General features: G+C 41.6%; 1 protein-coding gene across 1 annotated transcript; it reads right to left on the bottom strand.

Annotated features, from left to right (window-relative positions):
• Positions 1-1,678: 1,678 nt before the first annotated feature.
• Positions 1,679-4,772, bottom strand: LOC123402181 (biotin--protein ligase 2-like). The gene is made up of 9 exons (XM_045096061.1): positions 4,360-4,772; positions 4,190-4,251; positions 3,488-3,636; positions 3,246-3,366; positions 2,991-3,146; positions 2,756-2,801; positions 2,514-2,580; positions 2,364-2,440; positions 1,679-2,217 (listed from the first exon to the last, which is right to left on the bottom strand). The coding sequence occupies exons 1-9, from the start codon at positions 4,749-4,751 to the stop codon at positions 2,172-2,174; spliced, it is 1,116 nt and encodes a 371-aa protein (XP_044951996.1). The 5' UTR covers positions 4,752-4,772; the 3' UTR covers positions 1,679-2,171.
• Positions 4,773-23,386: the final 18,614 nt, after the last annotated feature.

The raw sequence follows: 23,386 nt of genomic DNA, 5'->3' as shown, positions 1-23,386 counted from the left end.
GAGATGGAGCTAAACCTCAGCGAGAAAAATATATACTCGTATAGATCTGGTCCGTTCCTTGTCGATCCGATGTCCCACACGGCGGGTTTCCAGATCTTTTTTCCGCTGAAATCTGTTTTTTAACAGACACTCCACCTCATTTGAATATAATATACTCCTATATGACTATGCTAACTTCCAATCGACTAGACGTTAAGCAACGGATCCATACACCCCAACTAATCATTTCTTTCTAACTAACCATTTGTCTAATTTTACCTTTTCTAATTCTAACCACTCGACTAATCATGTCTACGGGGAGGAAGAGTATAACATGTTCCATCTGATTCATGCATGCATGCACATTAATAGATAAAATAGAGGATATTGGTAAAAGATTCTCTTCATTTTAAAACTTCAAAATACTTTGTAGCTTAAACCATCGTTTCGATTAAAAAATTACTTTTACATAAAAGAATCCTCGCGACGAGATCTTCAAAACTACTCCGCATGATTTTGCTAGTTTGATATTTTTCAGTCGACCTGAAGGTCAACATGGGATCTAGTTTTAGGGTGTGTTTGGTTGCAGGGATATCCTTTCAGGGACAAGGATAACCACTTTTTTCTGTGGTTGCCATGCGTTTGGATCTGGGACGAGGAGGGATAGAGTCAACCAGATGCTGGAAATATTCTTCAAAAAAAGGGATGTGGCCAACCGCCAAAAATGGACGGGCGGTGGCAACCACTCTGAGGCGGTCGGCGCGGCCGGCGCGGGAGGAGGCCGGCGCGGCAGGATCCATCCTCCCAACCAAACAAAAAAAGGATAACCCTACCCTTACAACCAAACAAAAAAAGGGCTATCCCCAGCCACCTGATTAGGGATATCCACAACCACCCTAGGCTATCCCTCCAACCAAACACACCCTTAAGGTCTCGTCGCGATAAATCTTTTATGTGAAAATATATTTTTAATCAGAGCGATGGTTTAGGCTACAAAGTATTTTGAAGTTTTAAAATAAAAAGAATCTTTTGCCGATATCTTCTGTTTTGTCTATTAATGTACATGCATGCATGAATCAAAATGAATGTGGCATGCTCTTCCTCCGTCATAGACACGATTAGTCGAGTGATTGGAATTAGAAAAGATAAAATTAGACAAGTGATTAGTTAGAAAGAAGTGATTAGTCGAGGTGGTGTGCGTATCTGTTGCTTAACGTCCAGTCGACTGGTTGCTTAACGTCCAGTCGACTGGATGTTAGTACAGTTCTTTTCTTTCTTATGTAAACAATGAATTTTATTTGAGCAGGGCTTTGGCAGCAAACAAAGAACAGAAAGCCGAGTGCAATCCGGCACCTCCAGTTTAGACAAGACGTTCCGAACATGACAATTTTTCTCCATTTGTTAGGCTTCCCTTGATTGGCTACGAGAAAATCTGTTGAGGTATCTTTTGAACCTTCAAATCTTGGATTGTTTTCTGAGTGATGAAGTCAATAGTGCAAACAATAACCAAAAAAATAAAATAAAAAAATAGAACGAAACATGAATCAGTGCGATGGACCTTTCACAAAACTGAATTTCCTCTTCCTTTTCCGGACGCTGAAGCTCGATACGGAACAGAAGAAGCAGAAAGAGCTTCGCACAAATCAAAGGTTAGTTCAGCAGTTTGGAACCTCCACAAAAAAAGGTTCAACTCTTTTTCTAAAAAAAAAGGCATAGCTCAGCTCTTGCACTCATTTCAACCTCCACAAAAACTGCGCTCAATGTAGTTTTTACAGTAACTCACAGACTCAGCCCTTGTTACAGACACACAAGCATACAGAGCACACCGTTTTCAAACTAAAATAACCTTGGACTGTCTTCAGAGATTCTGCCCTTTTCCTACAGTTCTTTCACTCGGTTCGCTCCTGATTTGTCGGCCCATGCTAAATTCAGATTCAGCAAAGTCCTGTGCCTCAGCCTCCAGGCCTGGCTCATGAATTCCTCATGTCCCGCAGGATCCCGTCAAGGGCATTATATTTGAACAGGTGGTCCGTGCAGTAGCGCTGAGTTTGTAACAGCTTCAGTTGAGGCCAGCTTCGCATAGTTTTTTTTTTTTTTTTGAGAAACCAGCTTCCCATAAGTAATCTGCCATGAGAAGATAACTCTGATATCTCTGGAGAACAAGATTTGTGTCTATGATAACTGTCAACGCGCTATGCATCCATCTTTCTCCTCACCAACCCTGTGAAGAAATCAAAGCTGCAACACAGGAAATTGCGTCAGAAATCAAAGATGGTATGTGGCACACCATTACGTTCTTGACAGACACATTATATATGGTATACGATGGATATAAAGTAATTATAACGACAAAAATGTTGGTGATGGATACAAAATTGCATTACCTGTTACCATCAGGGTGCAGCTCATAGCTTTTGCCGTCCTCTCCAACGGCATATAAATAGCCACTTGGAGTTAGCCCCTGAAACAATTTAGTTGGTGGTCAGAGAAGAGAAAACGTCTAATCATCAATCCTAGTTAAGTTCTCTCCATACCTTAACCGTGACCACACTGTTCACAGACTGGCCTTCGTTCGCATCCTGTACGACAACTCTTTGGCCACTACATGGCAGTGAAGGTTCAGTTAGTACGATGAAACGACGTAAACCGAGAACATATGGAACACCATATTGGAAAAAAAAAATCAAAGTCAAATGGTAGCAGATAAATACTACACTTTAGTAGGAAATTTGGTCATGGAAGACCAACAAACCAATATCGAGATAATACTCCGTACCTGTGAAGCCATGAGTTGTAGTATTGCTCCTCGAGGGCCTGAAATCCTGAAGTGAAGATGGAGAATATTATTGTACCAAATGCACCACAAAATGTTAGAAAAATCAGCTTAATTTGCAAACATCACTCACTAGAGCAAAGTAAATTTATCTACAAAAGTTCACTACGCCCATAGCGTGAGCATAATGCTCATATATTTTTTATCTCAAGAAGAGAAACTATTGACACAAATTTACCTTGATTTGAGAAAATATCAAAAAGAACTTCAAATTTGTTGAAGAATGATGCTAGTATGTCTTCTCGTTTAAGTCTTGGTGAATTAGCCTTTAGTTCCTGGAGTGCAGCGTTCAAACATGTAGTAGGCTTTTCATTGCCCACATTTAAACCAATACCTGAAGAGGATAAAGGAATCCAAGTTTTCATAACGAATGACTTTCTGGTATTATATAATCCTCGGTGTTTAGTATCAACAGCATTTGAAACATGCTTACCAGTGCAAATATTGTAGACTTTCGGCTCATATGATGAGGTACAAAGAATACCACCAACTTTTAACCCCTTCAGATATAGATCATTAGGCCACTTTATCCTTACATCTAGCTCTGGAAGTCCCTGGGTGTTATCGCATAGATAGTACAGGATGTCATGACAAAGAAATTAGCCTATTGAAATATCATAGTGCAATCAGTAACAGTGAATATCACATATGTGCAAGTACTTCGTAAACTCTCACCTTAGCACAACACAAATCTTTGATGGCTTCGGTCATGGCAAGGCAAACGACATATTGCATAAGGGGAAGTTTGCGTGCATCATTCATCTGTGATGTAAACGAGAACATGAGACAACCTGGAGGTGATTCCCACACATTCTTCGATCTTCCTGCAAAGTCGTTGGTAGAAGGTCAAACACTAACGAGCCCTGCTCAATTAAGCATACAAAAACAATGAATTTCTAGAACCATAGAAGGTGGAATCAACTTAAAATAAAAGTTTGGCCGAAGTTGTCAAACTACAATCAGAAGATCTACAAATGGTAGAAAGCATCTACTCCGTATTTGTGAAACTACACTTTTCACCAAGACAAATTTGAAAAAACCTGTTCATCGCATACATGCCATGGGTCATTATTTTCTCAACAATTGACTACTTTTTTAACCATCGTCCATCAGATTCAGATACATCAGATAGACCATTTAAGGATCCAAATTCACTCAACAAATTTGCTATTTCTCGAATTACTTATCCCATACAGCATGCAGCAACTTCAGGTCTTCAGTAGCATCAACTGAACATACAACAAACGAGACAGCATAATTCATATATCTACCCACCAAAGTGACAGACACTGGTCACCGAGATTGAAAAATCAACAGAACTAAAACACACCAAAAGCGACAAAAACAAACATTAATTGGCATACATATTTGCCGCACCTCTGCCTTTGAACTGCACGTCTGTGACGCACACGACGCCTACCGGAAGCTTGGCGAAGTTCCTGCACGCAGACGCAAAAAGCAAGCCCAATTTGAGCGATTCAAGCCCAAATTCATCGTCTCTTTCTTTTTCTGAAGCGAGACTCTGAAGAGCAAATTCTTGTACTCACTGCGTCACGAGGTCGTGCGTGGACGCCATCCGCGGCGACCAGAGCATCCACCTCCCGAAGCGCCCCGCCCGGAGCGCGCCCATGTAGGCGGCCGCGTCGAAGCCCGCGTCCCCGCCGGCGTCGAGCGCGAGGGAGACGGCGAGCTCGCCCCCAACCTCCTCCGCCAGAGAGAGATCGCCGGCGGAGGAGGCGAGGAGCTGCTGGTCCTGGGGGGACTTGCCGGAGAGCACGAGGAACGTGGTGGCGGCTGGGGCGCAGCTGGTGCTATGCGCGGCCGCGGCCGCGCGGGAGCGGGAGGAGAGGTACCGGCGCAGGGCGACGGCGGCGAGCACAGCTGCGGCGGTAGCGGCCGCAGCGGTGGCCGGCGGCGCGAGGCGCGCAGGGAACGGCATGTCTCGTGCCCTTTGGTGTCGTCGTTCTTTGTTTCCTCCGCCGCCACTTTATTGAGAGCATCAGCCGCGCTATATAAGCGTGGCGCTGGAAAAAGGCCATTTATTGTATGCGAAATCATTTTAAACATTTAAATGAAGACGTAAAAAATGTGTGTGCGGCATAAATGGTTCAACGCGTTGGGCGAAATGACATTGTGCGTTTCATATTTCGTAGTTGACAAACAAGTTCTATAACATTTCGTAGTTGACATCGAGAAGCTTGCACTTACAAGAAAGTGAATAGGAGCTCTATAACGTTTCTAATATTATATGTGGATCACATATTGTTGATTGGAAACAATATATAATTTTTGGGAAGCGTAAAATAATATCTGAGTAAGTGTTTTTAATGAAAGACCTAGGGGAAGGTGCTTTCATATTAGTCATCAAGATCTATAGAGATAGATCGAGACGCTTAATAGGACTTTCACAGAGCACATACCTTGACAAAGTTTTAAAGAAGTTCAAAATAGATCAGCCAAAAAAGGGTTCTTGCATGTATTACAAGGTGTGAAGTTGAGTAAGACTCAATGCCTAGTGACTGCAGAAGATAGATAAAAGATGAGTGTTGTCCCCTATGCTTTGATCATAGTCTCTATCATATATGCAATGTTGTGCATAAGACCTGATGTCAGCCTTGCCATAAGTATGGCGGGAAGGTTTCAAAGTGATCCAGGAATGTAACACTGGACAACAGTCAAGAATATTCTGAAGTGCCTGAAAAGGAAGGAAATGTTCTCGTGTATGGAGGTGATCAAGAGCTCGGCATAAAGGGTTACGTCGATGCAAGCTTTGACACTAATCCAGGTGACTCTAAGTCTCAAACCGAATACATATTTATTCTCAATGGGGGAGCGGTAAGATGGTGCAATTCCAAGAAAATTGCGGTAGCTGATTCTACATGCGAAGCGGAGTACATAGTTGCCTCAGAGGCGGCTAAAGAAGGTGTCTGGATGAAGGATTTCATGACAGATCTTGGAGTTGTGCTGAGTGCACTGGATCTAATGACTCTGTTCTGTGACAACACTGGTGCCATTGCTCTAGCCAAGGAATAAAGGTTTCACAAGAGGACCACACACATAAAGTGACGCTTCAATTCCATCCATGATTACATCAAGGAGGAGGGCATAAATATTTGCAAAGTGCACACGGATCTGAATGTTGCAGACCCGTTGACTAAGCCTCTTCCACGAGCGAAACATGATCAACACCAGAACTGTATGGGTGTTAGATTCATTACAATGTAAACCACATAGTGAAATGAGCTAGATCATTGACTCTAGTGTAAGTGGGAGACTGTTGGAAATATCCCAAAGATGCAATAATAAAGTGGTTATTATTATATTTCCTTGTTCATGATAATCGTTTATTATCCATGCTAGAATTGTATTGATTGGAAACTCAAATACATGTGTGGATACATAGACAACACATTGTCCCTAGTGAGCCTCTAATGGACTAGATCGTTGATCAAAGATGGTCAAGATTTCCTGGCCATAGACATGAGTTGTCATTTGATAATGGGATCACATCATTAGGAGAATGATGTGACGGACAAGACCGAAACTATGAACGTAGCATATGATCGTGTTAGTTTATTGCTATTGTTTTCTGCATGTCAAGTGTTTGTTCCTATGACCATGAGATCATGCAACTCACTTACACTGAAGGAGTGCCTTGTGTGTATCAAATGTCGCAACGTAATTAGGTGATTATAAAGGTGCTCTACGGGTATCTCCGAGGGTGTCTATTGAGTTGGCATGGATCAAGACTGGGATTTGTCACTCCATGTGACGGAGAGGTATCTCAGGGCCCACACGATAATAAAACATCACAACAAGCTTGCAAGCAATGTGACTAAAGAATTAGTCACGGGATCTTGTATTACGTAAAGAGTAAAGGGACTTGCTGGTAACGACATTGAACTAGGTATGGAGATACCGACGATCGAATCTCGGGCAAGTAACATACTGATGGACAAAAGGAATTGTATACGAGATTGATTGAATCCTTGACATCAAGGTTCGACCGGTATAGATCTTCTTAGAATATGTAGGAACCAATATGGGCATCCAGGTCCCGCTATTGGTTATTGACCGAGAGTCTCTCGGTCATGTCTGCATAGTTCTCGAACCCGCAGGGTCTAAACACTTAAGGTACGGTGATGATATAAGCATAATCGAGTAATTATGTTGATGATCGAAGGTTGTTCGGAGTCCTGAATGAGATCCCGGACGTGACAAGGAACTATGGAATGGTCTGGAGGTGAAGATTGATATATGGGATGAAGGTCATCGGAGTCCGGAAGTGTTCCATGGCACACCAAGGAAGTGACGGAATACCGAAAGGAGTTTCGGGAGGCCCCAACAATTGTTGGGGGGGCTCATGGGCCAAGGAGAGGGGGCACCGCAGCCCACAAGAGGGTTGGGCGTCACCCACACCTCAACCCACTTCGACGGAAAGGAGGGGCCTCTCCCTAGGGCGCCGGCTAGCCCAACTTGGTTGGCAATGCACCCAAGTGGGAGGGGCAACCCCAACCCTAGCCGCCGCCCCACCTTTGCCACCGGACACTAGGGGAAACCCTAGGGTGCTTCGCCTCCTCCTTCCCCCTTGTATATAGAGAGGGAGAGAGAGTGCAGCCGCACCACAACTTGCCACGACGCTGCTCCTCCTCTCCCTCATAGTTCGTCTCCTCTAAACATCACGTGGCGAAGCCGTGCTAAGATGTCATCACCATCACCTCACCATGACGTCATGCTGTCGGAGTACTCGGGTTGCTACTTCACCATCACTTGCTCGATCGAGGAGATGAAGGCGAAGTTGTACGTGTGTTGAACGTGGAGGTGTCGTCCGTTCGGCGCTTAATCCGGAGTTCGCGGGATGGATCGTGATCGGATCACGAAGACGTACCACTACATCAACCGTGTTCTTGAATGCTCCCGCTTAGCAATCTACATGGGTATGTAGATTCAATCTCTCCTCCCGTAGATGTGCATCTCCTAGATCGATCTTGGTGAGCATAGGAATTTTTTTTGTTTCCCATGCAACATTTTCCAACATGTGGGTTTGACACTCCATACTTATAACTTCCATCTTTGGAAAGTGCTACAATGGTTCCTTGCACTTAGGGATTATCAAGCTCTTTTCTGGCGCCGTTGCCGAGGAGCAATGGCGTGGGGTTAATATTTTCGTGTATGCTTGTTTGATTTTATCACTAAGTAGATTTTGTTTTTATTTTGTTTTTGTTTTCTTGTTTTATTTCTTTAGTTGAGGGTGAAAAAAATTAAAAATTGAAAACACAATATTTTTACTTGCCTCTTAAAAGAAAAGCGATTGGAAAGTTATGCATTGTAGAAGTGAGGGTCGACGTTGAACACTTATGTTCATGCTCATGGAAACAATGTAGGAAGTTTCTCATAATTATAATTATTCCCTTATATTTACCACAATGTGCTTGTCATAATATTCATGATGCTCTTTTGCATGTTTCATCTAGTAATCTTATGTGAGCATCATTGATATTACCATGCCTAGCTAAAAGACTTTAAAGAAAAGCTCTTGTAGGAAGATAACCTAACACTTATCCTTTCTGTTTTTGTGTTTAACATGATTAATCTACTCTATTAATCATGTTTGTGTATTTTATTTCAATAATGTGACAAGTAAATCCTTTGAGATGATTTGGATGATAGTAGATTTGATTCTGTGCAAAAATAGAAACTTTTGCATCCACTACATATTTTTTCAATTATTACTGGAATATTCTTTTGATGTGAAACTTTTAAACAATATTGGTATAGAAATTCCCCAGGTTGTCCTAATTGTTCAGAATTTTTGAAGTTACAAAAGTATGGTGTTTGTGTTGATCATTACATGTTGTTCTGTTTTAGACAAATTCTGTTTTTGCTTGCATAGTTCGCTTGTTTTGATGATGCTATGGATTATATCGGGGGGGGGGGTATAATTCATGGAGAAGTTATAATACAATGTCTAATTCAAGAATTAAATATGAATCAATTTATAACAATACCTAAAGTTTATGATTTGCTTATTATACTAACGGATCTCATGATGTTTCTGTTAAGTTTTGTGTGATCGAAGTTTTCAAATTTTGGGTGAGATACCAAAATGAGGACAATAAGGACCATCAATACCCTAAGATTGGGGAGGCATGAGGCACCCCAAGGGTACTGCATAAGGAAGACTTAAGCGTCTAGGCTTGGGGATGCCCCGAAAGGCATCCCCTCTTTCGTCTTCAATACTATCGGTATACCTTAGTTGGAGCTATATTTTTATTCGTCACATAATATGTGTTCTGCTTGGAAATTCTTTTTATTTTGTTATTCTCTGTTAGATGTTATTCATAATCATGTTTCTCAAATTTGTTTTCCAAGAATTGCCTTTAGAATGCTTCAATTGCATGTGTGAGGAGTGTTGTGTAAAAACATAATTTTTTGTTGTAGTATTTGAATTAAGAGATTTTAGTGGAACATGGAAGTTTCTATATTTTTTACAGATTCATACAAATTATTTATCATGTCCTAATTTTCAGAATGTTTTGAGTTAGAGAGGTACACTTTTTGAATTTATTGTTGCAGACTCTATTGTTTAGACAAATTGTTGTCATAGTTTTGTTATCTACTTATCCTACTGTTATCATAACTTATATTGGTAGACATAAATTGTTTAAATGATAGTATACATTAATTAATGTTTTAAAAATATTATGCAACTTGTCTTGGCAGAAAATGAAGTCTTGATTTATTCTTATGTGTACTAACCTATCTCACGAGTTCTTTTCAAGTTTTGTGTGGATCAAGTTTTTGAGACTTAGGTGAAACCTCGATATGAGATGATTGAACGGGATACAAAATCTCAATCTTCGGGATACCCAGGGAAACCCAAGTAAACATTATAAAAAGTATCAAGCATCTAAGCTTGGGGATGCTACGCATCCCACCTCTCTTCGTCAACAATTATCGGTTAGCTAATGTTGATCCTAAGTTTTCATTCATTCACAAGTGTTATTCTTGGAACATATTTTTTGTTTATTATTCCCTTTTATTTTATGCACCATGTTGTTATGAGATAATCCTTGGTTAATTTATAAAATGCTTCATGTTCCTCGCTTAAATCTTTCCAATATGGCCTTATAGAATGCTTCGTTTGCTTCACTTGTATATTTTGAGCTTGGATATTGGTCTCTCTATATTCACTGAAGAATGCTCTATGAACTTCACTTATATCTTTTTGAGAGTAGTTTGATTATCACTCTTGTGCTTCACTTATATCCTAAGAGAAAATATTGAATGAATTGAATGTCATAAAACGTGAAATTATATATTCTTCATATGATTGTCCCATGGGGAGTAGTGACTTCACATACTAAGATTCTAAGCAATAAAATTTATTGGAGGTTAGCAAACATAATATTGGTCACTTGAACAATTCATGAAAGAATATTGAAGGAAGAGAGATTTCACATATAAGTATACTATCTTGGATATCGTCCATGATTGTGAGCCCGCATTAACTAGTTTCAAACTTGATCAAGTAGTTGACGTTGGACAAGGAAGACAACGTAATGGTTATGTTTTCTTATATTCGCATAGTAGTTATATTTTAACATGTGGCGATTTCTTTAGATCCTTTGCTAGCCCAAAAAAATCGCACTAAGTAGAGATACTACTTGTGCATCCAAAACCCCAAACCTAGTTTCTTGCCATGAGAGTCCACCATAACTACCTATGGATTGAATAAGATCCTGAAGTAAGTTTTCATCGGCGCACAAAGCAATAAAAATTTCTCCTAAACATGTATGATCTTCTATTTTAAGGGAAAATAAACATTGTACGATCTTGTGATGGCAAAGAAATAAAAGCGACATACTACATAATAAAGTTTGCTATCATAAGGGGCAATATAATGTGACGTTCCTTTACATTAAGAGTTTGCACATCCAAAATAAAAAGCGCATGGCAACCTTTGCTTCCCTTTGTGAAGGGCATATATTTTACTTTTATATATTTACTTTATGCAAGAGTCAATAATGTTCATCCCTATTTCAATCTCTTAATTCTTTAGTTGGCAAGCATCATGTGGTGGGGAAAGATCCATGCACATGTATCCAGATGGATATAGGTGATCATGGTTCATTATTGTTGACATTATCCTTGAGATAAATAAGTTGGGAGACGGAACATTAAGACCCTATATTCCTATGTGTTTGATTGAAACGACTTGTTCTAAAAATATGCCTTGAGTGTCAGCAATCATGGAAGACTAAATGATAGTTGAGTATGTGGAATTTGCTAAATCAAAGCTCTTACATAGACCCTTCCCGAAAATAAGATGAATTGTAATTCTTTGATGACTAAAAACAAAGTTTGCTGGTTTTCAAGAAAGTTTATGGTCTATACTTTAACATGTAAATAGCATGTTACTTGATCAAGAGAAGTTCTACGAAAAAAAGAGTTGGTGTTTTATGATGCTAGAAAAGTGATTGGAAGCAACATTGATGAAACTTAAATACCATGCTAGCATTCACACTTCATAAATTATTTCTTTTATCATTTACCTACTCCAGGACTAGCAGGAATTAGGGAACCTCGAGCGCTTGTGCGCGTGTGCGAGCGGGAGCGGACGCGTCCATCCGGGCGTGAGCATGCAGGAGCTTAGGGATGAGCACGGGCGCTTGGACACGGGGCTTCTTCATGGTTGGTCGGGCGAGGAACACGAGAAAAACAAATCAGTGGATTTTTGAACTAGGGAAGATCCTCATGAAGGTGGAGGCTCACGACAGCTGCACACGAAATGAGAGGAGCTCTAGGGACCAGGGCTAGGGTTTTGTCTGATTAAATACCTAACGGAGGATTTGGGGGTAGATCTGGACACTTCGATTAGATCGAACGGTCTGAGATCATTAGGTTAGGGAGTCCAATTGGAAAACGAATGATGTTTTGGGGGTATTATGGGGTTGATCCGGATCCAATGGTCACAATCGTGCGTTTCGGGTTCGGGGAAATTATCGGGCATGCGTGAAGGGTATGTGCATTGTGCAGAGAGGCTAGGCATAGAAGACAGGAAAATCGCGGGCATCCCGACAACATGTTTTTATATATGAAAAATGTATGTGACTTGATCGGACATAGTGCGACTATAGATTTAACGCTTTGGGTATCAAACAAAGTCCGAATGCGACAAAATTTAGCACGCGGTCCACCTATAATATATCAAGACCGCATGCCAACTTTCAACCCATTTCCAAGATATTTTATACGCGCTTTCAAAAACAATATTTTTGCAATGTCACGGGCACGAGCGAGTTTGTTTGGTCTCGAAACGACCAACGACGAGAACGAGAAGAACCGACAACTACGACGTATACAAGTTCTAAAAATGATGGGAATGGAGTGCCAATGCAATGCTAATGATGCGAATGATGTGATAATGAATGTGACAACCAAATGGAAAACACGATGCAACTTGAAATAAATGGAAGGCATCTGGAGCGTTGGTTTCGGGCTGTTACAACAAGCTACAAGAATATCTTGACGCCAAGAGGTGCCCAGGTTCTCCAAGTTAGCCGTCAATGAGGAACCTCGATGGAGCCATGGAATAGGGATTGGTAACGCGAGCTCGCGGAATATATGTCAGACGGTTCCACTTCCACATATTGAGTCGAGTAGGTCTGAGAGCGCTATGTGTCGTAGTTGTCGCCAAAGATTTTTTTTGAAAGTTAGCAGGAGAACTGCTAAGATTCTATTTCAGAAGGAGTTGCCCGAAGGCGAGTTACAAGAGGGAATACAATAGTCAAACTGACCAAAACCAAAGACACAAAAAGGAGCCTATCGGAGTAGCCAAGAAAAACAAAAATAGCTGGCAGTGCCATGCTTTACATGTGGACCCCTAAAGAAAATAGAGCAACTCCTCAGCCCAGGTCGAATTGGATTGGGAAACCAGCTAGCCTCCAGATGGAGGCATCGTCTGTGAACAAAACCAGCACGCTCGCGACCGATAGTTCTTTTTTTTATCAAAAATCATGTTGTTGCGCTCACGCCAAATCTCCCAGCATACTAGCATGACCAGCGACTTGGCCGCTCACCTTTCACTCTTGGAGGCAATCTCCGAAAGCTGGGCCATCCAGTCAGTAGTCGCTACTCCAGCACGCCAGGTCGTCGTCTTGAAATACTCTAGCCTCGCCAAGGAAGCCATGGACTCCCAAAGATTGACGAACCAGGGGCACTCACAGAGCAAATGGTCCACTGTCTCCAGGTTCCACCGGCACAGAGGGAAGAAGTAGTCTTTTTCCAAGACTCTCGCCAGAAGAACATCCGCTGTTAACACCCGATATTGGACGGTGATGACCCACAAGTATAGGGGATCTATCGTAGTCCTTTTGATAAGTAAGAGTGTCGAACCCAACGAGGAGCAGAAGGATCTGACAAGTGGTTTTCAGCAAGGTAATCTCTGCAAGCAGTGAAATTATCGGTAACAGATAGTTGTGTGATAAGATGATTCGTAGCAAGTAGCAAGTAACAATAGTAGCAAAGGTGCAGCAAAGTGGCCCAATCCCTTTTGTAGCAAGGGATAAGCCTTGACAAACTCTTATAGGAGGTAAAGCGCTCCCGAGGACACATGGGAATTTCTGTCAAGCTAGTTTTCATCATGTTCATATGATTCGCGTTCGCTACTTTGATAGTTTGATATGTGGGTGGACCGGCGCTTGGGTACTTCCCTTACTTGGACAAGCATCTCACTTATGATTAACCCCTCTCGCAAGCATCCGCAACTACGAAAGAAGAATTAGGACGAAGTCTAACCATAGCATTAAACTAGTGGATCCAAATCAGCCCCTTACGAAGCAACACATAAATTAGGGTTTAAGCTTCTGTCACTCTAGCAACCCATCATCTACTTACTACTTCCCAATTCCTTCCTCTAGGCACAAATAATGGTGAAGTGTTATGTAGTCGACGCTCACATAACACCGCTAGAGGAAAAACAACATACAACATATCAAATTACCGAACGAATACCAAATTCACATGACTACTATTAGCATGACTTATCCCATGTCCTCAGGAACAAAAGTAACTAGTCACAAAGCATAATCATATTCATGACCAGAGTGGTAATGAGTAGCATCAAGGATCTGAACATAAACTCTTCCACCAAATAATCCAACTAGCATCAACTACAAAGAGTAATCAACACTACTAGCAATCTTACAAGTACCAATCGGAGTCGCTAGACGGAGAATGGTTACAAGTGATGAACTAGGGTTTGGAGATGAGATGGTGCTGATGAAGATGTTGATGGTGATGAGTCCCCTCCGATGAGAGGAGTGTTGGTGATGACGATGGCGACGATTTCCCCCTCTGGGAGGGAAGTTTCCCCGGTAGGATCGTCCTACCGGAGCTCTAGATTGGTTCTGCTCAAGTTCCGCCTCGTGGCGGCGGCGAAACCACGAAAAAGCTCCTCCCTGATTTTTTCCCGGACGAAACCCTTCATATAGCAGAAGAGGGGGGCCAGTGGGCCAGCAGGTTGCCCACAAGCCCTCATGGCGCGGCCTGGGGGGGGGGGTGGTCGCGCCGTGCAGGCTTGTGGCCACCCCCTGGCGCGCCTCTGGGCCAGTATTTTTTATAAATTTGGAAAAAAATCCTCGTTGATTTTTACGGCGTTTGGAGTTGCGCAGAATAGGTATCTCAAACTTGCTCCACTTTCAGGCCAGAATTCCAGTTGCCGGCATTCTCCCTCTTCATGTAAACCTTGCAAAATAAGAGAGAAAAGGCATAAGAATTGTACCGTGAAGTGAAATAACAGCCCAAGAAGCGATAAATATCAACATGAAAACATGATGCAAAATGGACATATCAAAATGCCATAATAGGTAGGTATGGTGGCTGTTTTGAGGAAGGTATATGGTGGGTTTGTGCACCGGCGAAAGTTGCACGACACTAGAGAGGCTAGCAATGGTGGAAAGTGAAAGTGCATCTATACCATGGACTCACATTAGTCATGAAGAAGGAGGATCCAGAAGGAGGGTCTTGTGGGGCCCCTGGGGCCCCTGCCTTGGCTCTCAAGCCTCCTGATCTTCTTCCGTTACGGGAAAAAATATTTTTGGGGATTTTCTTCCGTTTGGACTCCGTTTCAAAATCTCCTCTGAAAGGGGTCAAAAACATGGAAAAAACAGGAACTGGCACTTGGCACTGAGTTAATAAGTTAGTCCTAAAAAAATATATAGAAGGCATGCAAAACATCCAAAGTTTGACAAGATAATAGCATGAAACCATAAAAAATTATAGATACATTGGAGACGTATCAAGCATCCCCAAGCTTAACTCCTGCTCGTCCTCGAGTAGGGAAGTGATAAAGAATGAATTTTTGATGTGGAATGCTACCTAACATAGTTTTTCTTTGCAACTTCTTTCATGTGACATGAATGTTCAGATTCGTACGATTCGAAACAATAGTTTGCTATTGACATGAAAACAATAATTCTTCAAGCAAACTAGCAAGGTAATCATGAACTTTCAAAATAACAAGGCCAAGGAAAGTTATCCCTACAAAATCATATAGTCTCGCTATGCTCCATCATCCTCGCACAACTAATGTAAATCATGCACAACCCCGGTATTGGCCAAGTAATTGTTTTCGCACTCTTACTTTCTCAAACTTTTTATAACTATCACGCAATACATGAGTGTGAGCCATGGATATAGCACTATAGGTGGAATAGAGTGTGATGGTGGTTGTGAGACAAAAAGGAGGAGACAGTCACATTGACTCGGCATATCAAAGGGCTATGGATATGCCCATTAATAGATATCAATGTGAATGAGTAGGGATTTCCATACAAGAGATGCACTAGGGCTATAAGTATGTGAAATCTCAAAAGGAGAACTAGTGGGTGTGCATCCAACTCGCTTGCTCAATAAGACCTAGGGCAATTTTGAGGAAGCCCATCATTGGAATATACAAGCCAAGTTTTATAATGATGATTCCCACTAGCATATGGTGGTGACAAAGCAAGAAGCTATCAATCATGAAGAACATGGTGCTATTATGAAGCACAAGTGTGGAAAAAGATAGTAGCATTGTCCCTTCTCTCTTTTTCTCTTTTCTTTCATTTGGGCTCTTAGGCCTCTTTTTTGTTGGCTCTTTGGCCTCTTTTTTTATTTCCTCACATGGGACAATGCTCTAATAATGATGATCATCACACTTTTATTTACTCACAGCTTCAAAGCTCACAATGATAATGACTCTATAGGAAATGCCTCCGGTAGTGTACCGGGATGTGCAACGATCTAGCATGGCGTATGATGTTGGAAACATCTCGCTAGCTATCTTACGATCATGCAATGGCAATATGATAGTGACTGCACAAGTCATGAGGCGGAACGGTGGGAGTTGCATGGCAATATATCTCAGAATGGCTATGAAAATGCCATAGTAGGTAGGTATGGTGGCTGTTTTGAGGAAGGCATATGGTGGGTTTGTGCACCGGCGAGAATTGCGCGGCACTAAAGAGGCTAGCAATGGTGGAAGGTGAAAGTGCATCTATACCATGGACTCACATTAGTCATGAAGAACTCACATACTTGTTGCGAAAGTTTTTATTAGTAATCGAAACAAAGTGCTAAACGCATACTCCTAGGGGAAGGGTTGGTAGGTGTTAACCATCGCGCGATCCCGACCTCAACACAAAGGATGACAATCAATAGATCAATTATGCTCCGACTTCCTAACATAGCGGTTCACCATACGTGCATGCTACGGGAATCACTAACTTCAACACAAGTATTTCTAGATTCACAACACCCTACTAACATAGCTCTTAATATTACCAAATCCACGTCGCAAAACTAATTGAGAGGAATCAAAACTTCTCTTTCTACTCAATGCACATGAAGATGGAGGTTTTTGCATCCTCTTTTGGTACCTATCACCTTTGGGACTACTTTCATAGCATAAGCCAACTACCAAGTCATGCACCGCCGTGCTCTAAAAGATATAAGTGAAGCACATAGAGCAAAAGTATCTAGCTCAAAAGATATAAGTGAAGCACTATGAGCATTCGAGCAAAATCACGATGAGTGCATGTCTCTCTCTCTCTCTCTCTCAAAAAGGTGTGCAGCAAGGATGATTGTGACACAACAAAAAGAAAAGACTCCTACGATACAAGACGCTCCAAGAAAAACACATATCATATGGTGAATAAAAATATAGCTCCAAGTAATGTTACCGATGGATTGAAGACGAAAGAGGGGATGCCTTCCCGGGGCATCCCCAAGCTTAGGCTTTTTGGTGTCCTTCAATTTGGCTTGGGATGCCTTGGGCATCCCCAAGCTTGAGATCTTTCCACTCCTTATCTCTTTGTCCATGAGAACATCACCCAAAACTTGAAAACTTCACAACACAAAACTTAAACAGAAACTTGTGATAACATTAGCACAAGAAAACAAACTACCACTTCTTTTGGTACTGTAGCAAACTTGAATTCCATCTATATTGGTGTTTGGCTACTGTATTCTCACTTTTCCATGGCTAGTACCCCCCCCCCCCAATACTAACCATAGTTTCATCAAAACAAGCAACCAACTCAACAAAAACAGAATCTGTCAAAAACAGACCAGTCTGTAGCAATATGTATACTTCGTATACTTCTACTACCTCAAAAAATCTGAACAATTACGACTGCCTGGGCAAAAGGCATATAAACCAGCAGCAAAAAGAATCAACTCAAAAGCTCTTTCTGAATAAAAATGAAAAATCATCTCGTGAGCGAAAAGTTTCTGTCTTTTTCCAGCAGGATCAAACAACCATCACCAAGACTAGTCATAAAGGTTTTGCTTGGCTCAAACACAAAAAGAAACACAAAAAACACAATCATAACATAATTATGATGGTGTGGACGCAACAAAACAGAAAGAAAAAAGCAAAGATAAATTCATTGGGTTGCCTCCCAACAAGCGCTATTGTTTAACGCCCTTAGCTAGGCATAAGGATTTTAATGATGCTCACATAAAAGATAGCAATCGGACACGAAGAGAGCATAATGAAACATGTGAAAATCACATCTAAGTCTAACATACTTCCTATGCATAGGCATTTTATAGGAAAACAGATTGTCAAGACAACCAATAGTTGCCATATGCAAGGAAGAAGAAAGAGACAATAGCAATCTCCACATAACGAGAGGTAATTTGGTAACCTGAAAGTTTCTACCACAATGTTTTCATCTCTCATAGCAATTACATGTGGGATCATAATCAAATTCAACAAAATAGCTATCACAAAGGATATTCTTTTCATGATCCACATGCATGCAAAGTTGACGCTCTTCAAAAATAGTGGGATTATCATCAACTAAAGTCATGACTTCTCCAAACCCACTTTCAATAATATTGCAAATATCATAATCATCATGAGGATTAATCAAAATTTCAAGATCATAAGAAAAATCATTACCCCAATCACGATCATGGCAACAAGTAGTGGACATGGCAAAACTAGCATCCCCAAGCTTAGGGTTTTGCACATTTTTAGCATGATTGTCACTAATAGAATTTGTAGTGAAACCATTGCAATCATGCTTTTCATTCAAGGAGCCCTCATGAATCACTTCATGAATTTCTTCATCACGATTTTCAGATTCACGCATCTCAAGCAAAACTCCCTAGAGAAAGTCTGGTGCACTCAACTCACTAGCAATTGGATCAACATAATTGGATCTCTTAAAGAGATTAGCAAGTGGGTGAGGATCCATATCACTAGATTTTCAGCAAGCGAAGATGCAAGCATATTGAAGGCACATAGCACACAAGCAAAGGACGGGCAAACGAAAAATGGAAACGAAAAAGGCAAATAGTGAAGTGAGGGGAGGAAAACGAGAGGCAACTGGCAAACAAAGTAAATGCAAGAGATGAGTTTGCGACACCTACTTGGATGAGTTCTTGACTTGATTCTCCTCCCCGGCAACGGCGCCAAAAATTCTTCTGCTAGGGCAAAAAAAGTCCTTCCCCGGCAACGCCAGGAATTCTTCTTGCTACTTCTCTTGTTTGCGTCGGTTTTTCCCTTGAAGAGGAAAGGGTGATGCAGCACAGGAGCAGTAAGTATTTCCCTCAGTTTGAGAACCAAGGTATCGATCCAGAAGGAGGGCCTCGTCAAGTCCAGAGTACCTGCGCAAACACAAACGAGCTTGCACCCAACGCTTCAAAGGGGTTGTCAATCCCTTCAAGATTGTTTGCAAAGTGAGATCTGAAGGCGGAAAGTGCAACGAAGTAAAAAGTGTAAGGCTGAAAATATGGTGTGGAGTAGACCCGGGGGCCATAGTGCTCAGTAGAGGCTTCTCTCAAAATAGCAAATATCACGGTGGGTGAACAAATTACTGTCGAGCAATTGATAGAACCGCGCAAAGTCATGACGATATCTAAGGCAATGATCATACATATAGGCATCACGTCTGAGACAAGTAGACCGATAGTTTCTACATCTACTACTATTACTCCACACATCGACCGCTATCCAGCATGCATCTAGTGTATTGAGTTCATGACGAATAGAGTAAAGACTTAAGCAAGATGACATGATGTAGAGGGATAATCTCAAACCAATGATGAAAACCCCATCTTTTTACCCTTGATGGCAACAACACGATGCGTGCCTCGCTACCCCTTCCGTCACTGGGTGAGGTCACCGCACGGTATGAACCCAAAACCAAGCACTTCTCCCATTGCAAGAATCATAGATCTAGTTGGCCAAACAGAACCCACAACTCGAAGAGAATTACAAGGATATGAAATCATGCATAAGAGAGATCAGAAGAAACTCAAATAAGATTCATAGATAATATGATCATAAATCCACAATTCATCGGATCTCGACAAACACACCACAAAAGAAGATTACATCGGATAGATCTCCATGAAGATCATGGAGAACTTTGTATTGAAGATCCAAGAGAGAGAAGAAGGCATCTAGCTACTAGCTATGGACCCGAAGGTCTATGGTGAACTACTCACACATCATCGGAGAGGCAATGGTGTTAATGAAGAAGCCCTCCGTATCCGAATCCCCCTCCGGCATGACACCAGAACGTGCCCCAGATGGGATCTTGCGGAGACAGAAGCTTGCGGCGGCGGAAAAGTACTTTCTTGGATCTCTCTCGTGGTTTGGGATTTTTTGGGGATTTATAGGCGGAAGAAGTAGGGCAGAGGAGCCACAGGGGGCCCACAAGCCTGCTAGGCGCGGGCCCCCCAGGCCGCGGCTAGGGGGCTTGTGGCCTCCTCTGGCACCCTCTGCCTTGGTTCTCAAGCTCCCTGCGTATCTTCTGTTTCGGAAAAAAATCTTTTCGGAGGTTTTATTCCCTTTGGACTCTGTTTAATATTCTCCTCTGAAAAGGGTAAAAAACACGGAAAAAACAGGAACTGGCACTTGGCACTGAGTTAATAAGTTAGTCCCAAAAAAGATATAAAAGGCATACAAAACATCCAAAGTTTGACAAGATAATAGCATGGAACCATAAAAAATTATAGATATGTTGGAGACGTATCAGTGCTCCATCATGGAAAGATGATCGAGTCTCCGGAATCCTCAAATCTGCAGCCAACCGTATTGATTTAAATCTATACTCATACTCACAGTTTTGGTTCTGCAGGACATAGATCTAGGCTTGGAGGTGATCAATTCGGTCATAGAGTCTGGAGAGGTGCTTCCCGATGTCATTGGCATCGATCTTGTGCTTGTTAGTGAACTCCGTGATCATCATGTGGTTGGTGTTGAGTCCGATTTCCACCATCCCTTGGCACTTGAAGACTTGCTGCTCCATTGCTTCGAGCCTAGCCTCCATGCTTGCAGTCTTCTTGGGCCCCTCAACATCATGGATGTGCAGCACCCCCTCACTCATCTCGATAGATTGAGGGTGTTGGAGCACTCCCGCGAGGTAGGGATTGATGACCTTCTCGAAGAACTTGTCCTTTGGAGCTTTTGGGGACGCCATAGCGATCTAGATCTGTGTGCACAACACCTCAAAATGAAAACAGAGGATAATTGTGTGATAAGAGGGTCAGACCTTCCGGGAGAATATATAATGATTTTTTCCCGACCAGAAGGTGTACTCCACAAGAAAACGGAGTCCGGGAGGCACACGAGGTGGTCACAAGCCCCCCAGGCGCGGCCACGGGGTGGCCCGCGCCTGGCAAGCTTGTCGCCTCCTCGTGCGCTTTCCGGACTGCTTCAAAATTTTCTAAAAATTCCAAAACAGAGAAAAATTGCTGCTGGAAAAGTTTTGGAGTCGGTTTACTTACCAAATCACATACCTCTTCGTTTTTGGAGTCTGAAATAGGCTGATAAATATCCCTTATGTACTCCTCCGGAGTTATGGTATTGATAATATTGCTTTCAACATTTATGGGAGTACCTGAGATATAATGCTTGATTCTTTGCCCATTTACAACTCCGGAAAATTACCTTCTGTGTTGTTGATCTTTATGGCACCAGAACGATATACTTCCTCAACAATGTAAGGACCTTCCCATTTAGAGAGAAGCTTGGCTGCAAAAATTCTTAAACGAGAATTGTATATCAAGACATAATCACCTACGTTGAACTCACGTTTTTGTATCCTTTTATCATGCCACCTCTTAACCTTTTCTTTAAACAACTTGGCATTTTCATATGGCTGATCTCTCCATTCATCAAGCGAGCTAATATCAAATAACCTCTTCTCACCAACAAGTTTGAAATCAAAGTTGAGCTCTTTGATTGCCCAATAAGCCTTATGCTCTAGCTCAAGAGGTAAATGACATGCTTTACCGTAAACCATTTTGTACGGAGACATGCCCATAGGATTCTTATAAGCAGTTCTATAAGCCCACAGTGCGTCATCGAGCTTCTTAGACCAATTCTTTCTAGACCTATTGACAGTCTTTTGCAGAATTAGTTTAATCTCTCTATTACTTAGCTCTACTTGACCTCTGGACTGAGGGTGATAGGGAGATGCAACTCTATGGTTGACATCATACTTAGCAAGTGTTTTACGGAAAGCACCATGAATAAAATGTGAACCACCATCAGTCATTAGATATCCACGGGCACCAAATCTGGGGAAAATAACTTCTTTAAGCATCCTGATAGAGGTGTTGTGATCGACACTACTAGTTGGGATAGCTTCTACCCACTTAGTAACGTAATCAACATCAACTAGGATATGAGTATACCCGTTGGATTTTGGAAAAGGTCCCATATAATCAAAGCCCCAAACATCAAATGGTTCAATGACAAGTGAATAATTCATAGGCATTTCCTGACGTTTACCGATATTACCTATTTTTTGACATTCGTCGCAAGACAAGACAAACTTACGGACATCCTTGAAGAGAGTGGGCCAATAGAAACCTGATTGCAATACCTTGTGTGCAGTTCTATCTCCCACATGGTGTCCTCCGTAAGCCTCAGAGTGACACTTCTGTAGGATCTGTCCCTGTTCATGTTCAGGTACACAACGTCTAATAACGCCATCTACTCCTTCCTCATAAAGGTGAGGATCATCCCAAAAGTAATGTCTCAAATCAAATAAGAATTTCTTCTTTTGCTGGTATGTGAAACTAGGTGGTATATATTTGGCAACGATATAATTTGCATAATCAGCATACCACGGTGTACTACGTGAAGTATTGATGACATTCAGTTGCTCATGAGGAAAGCTATCATCAAGAGGTTGTGGGTCATCAAGAACATTCTCCAGCCTAGACAAGTTATCTACTACGGGGTTCTCAGCACCCTTCCTGTCGACAACATGCAAATCAAATTCTTGTAGCAAGAGAACCCATCTGATAAGTTTAGGTTTAGCGTCTTTCTTTTCCATGAGGTACTTAATAGCAGCGTGATCAGTGTGAATAATGACTTTGGAATCAACTATGTAAGATGTGAACTTTTCACATGCAAACACGACTGCTAAAAATTCCTTTTCAGTAGTAGCATAGTTTCTTTGGGCACTGTCTAGAGTTTTACTAGCATAGTGAATAACATTCAACTTCTTATCAACTCTTTGTCCTAGAACAGCGCCATCATCATAATCACTAGCATCCCACATGATTTCAAAAGGTAAGTTCCAATCAGGTGGTTGAACAATAGGCGCAATTATCATGGCCTTTTTAAGTATTTCGAAGGCTTCCTCACAATCATCGTCAAAAACAAAAGGAATATCCTTTTGCAAGAGATTGGTAAGAGGCCTCGAAATCTTAGAGAAGTCCTTAATGAACCTTCTATAGAAACCAACATGACCAAGGAAATTTATTATACCTTTGATATCTGTAGGGTATGGCATTTTTTCGATCACATCAACCTTAGCCTTATCGACTTCAGTACCTCTTTCAGAAATTTTATATCCTAAGACGATGCCTTCATTAACCATAAAGCGACACTTCTCCCAATTCAAGACAAGATTGATATCTTTACATCTCTGCAAAACTCGATCAAGGTTGCTGAGGCAATCATCAAAAGAAGACCCGTAAATGGAGAAATCATCCATGAAAACCTCAACAATCTTTTCACAAAAGTCAGAGAATATAGCCATCATACATATTTGAAAG

This window comes from Hordeum vulgare, chromosome 6H (genome assembly GCF_904849725.1).
Source record: "Hordeum vulgare subsp. vulgare chromosome 6H, MorexV3_pseudomolecules_assembly, whole genome shotgun sequence".
NCBI classification, from domain to species: domain Eukaryota; kingdom Viridiplantae; phylum Streptophyta; class Magnoliopsida; order Poales; family Poaceae; genus Hordeum; species Hordeum vulgare.
This window is presented reverse-complemented; position numbering and strand designations above follow the sequence as displayed.

Excerpts from the sequence above, each read along its gene's own strand:
- LOC123402181 (XM_045096061.1), bottom strand. The coding sequence starts at position 4,751 with ATGCCGTTCCCTGCGCGCCTCGCGCCGCCGGCCACCGCTGCGGCCGCT. Across the intron at positions 3,637-4,189 it reads CGTGCAGTTCAAAGGCAGAG|GAAGATCGAAGAATGTGTGG; the intron begins GTGCGGCAAATA and ends ACGACTTTGCAG. Across the intron at positions 3,367-3,487 it reads AAGATTTGTGTTGTGCTAAG|GGACTTCCAGAGCTAGATGT; the intron begins GTGAGAGTTTAC and ends GATAACACCCAG.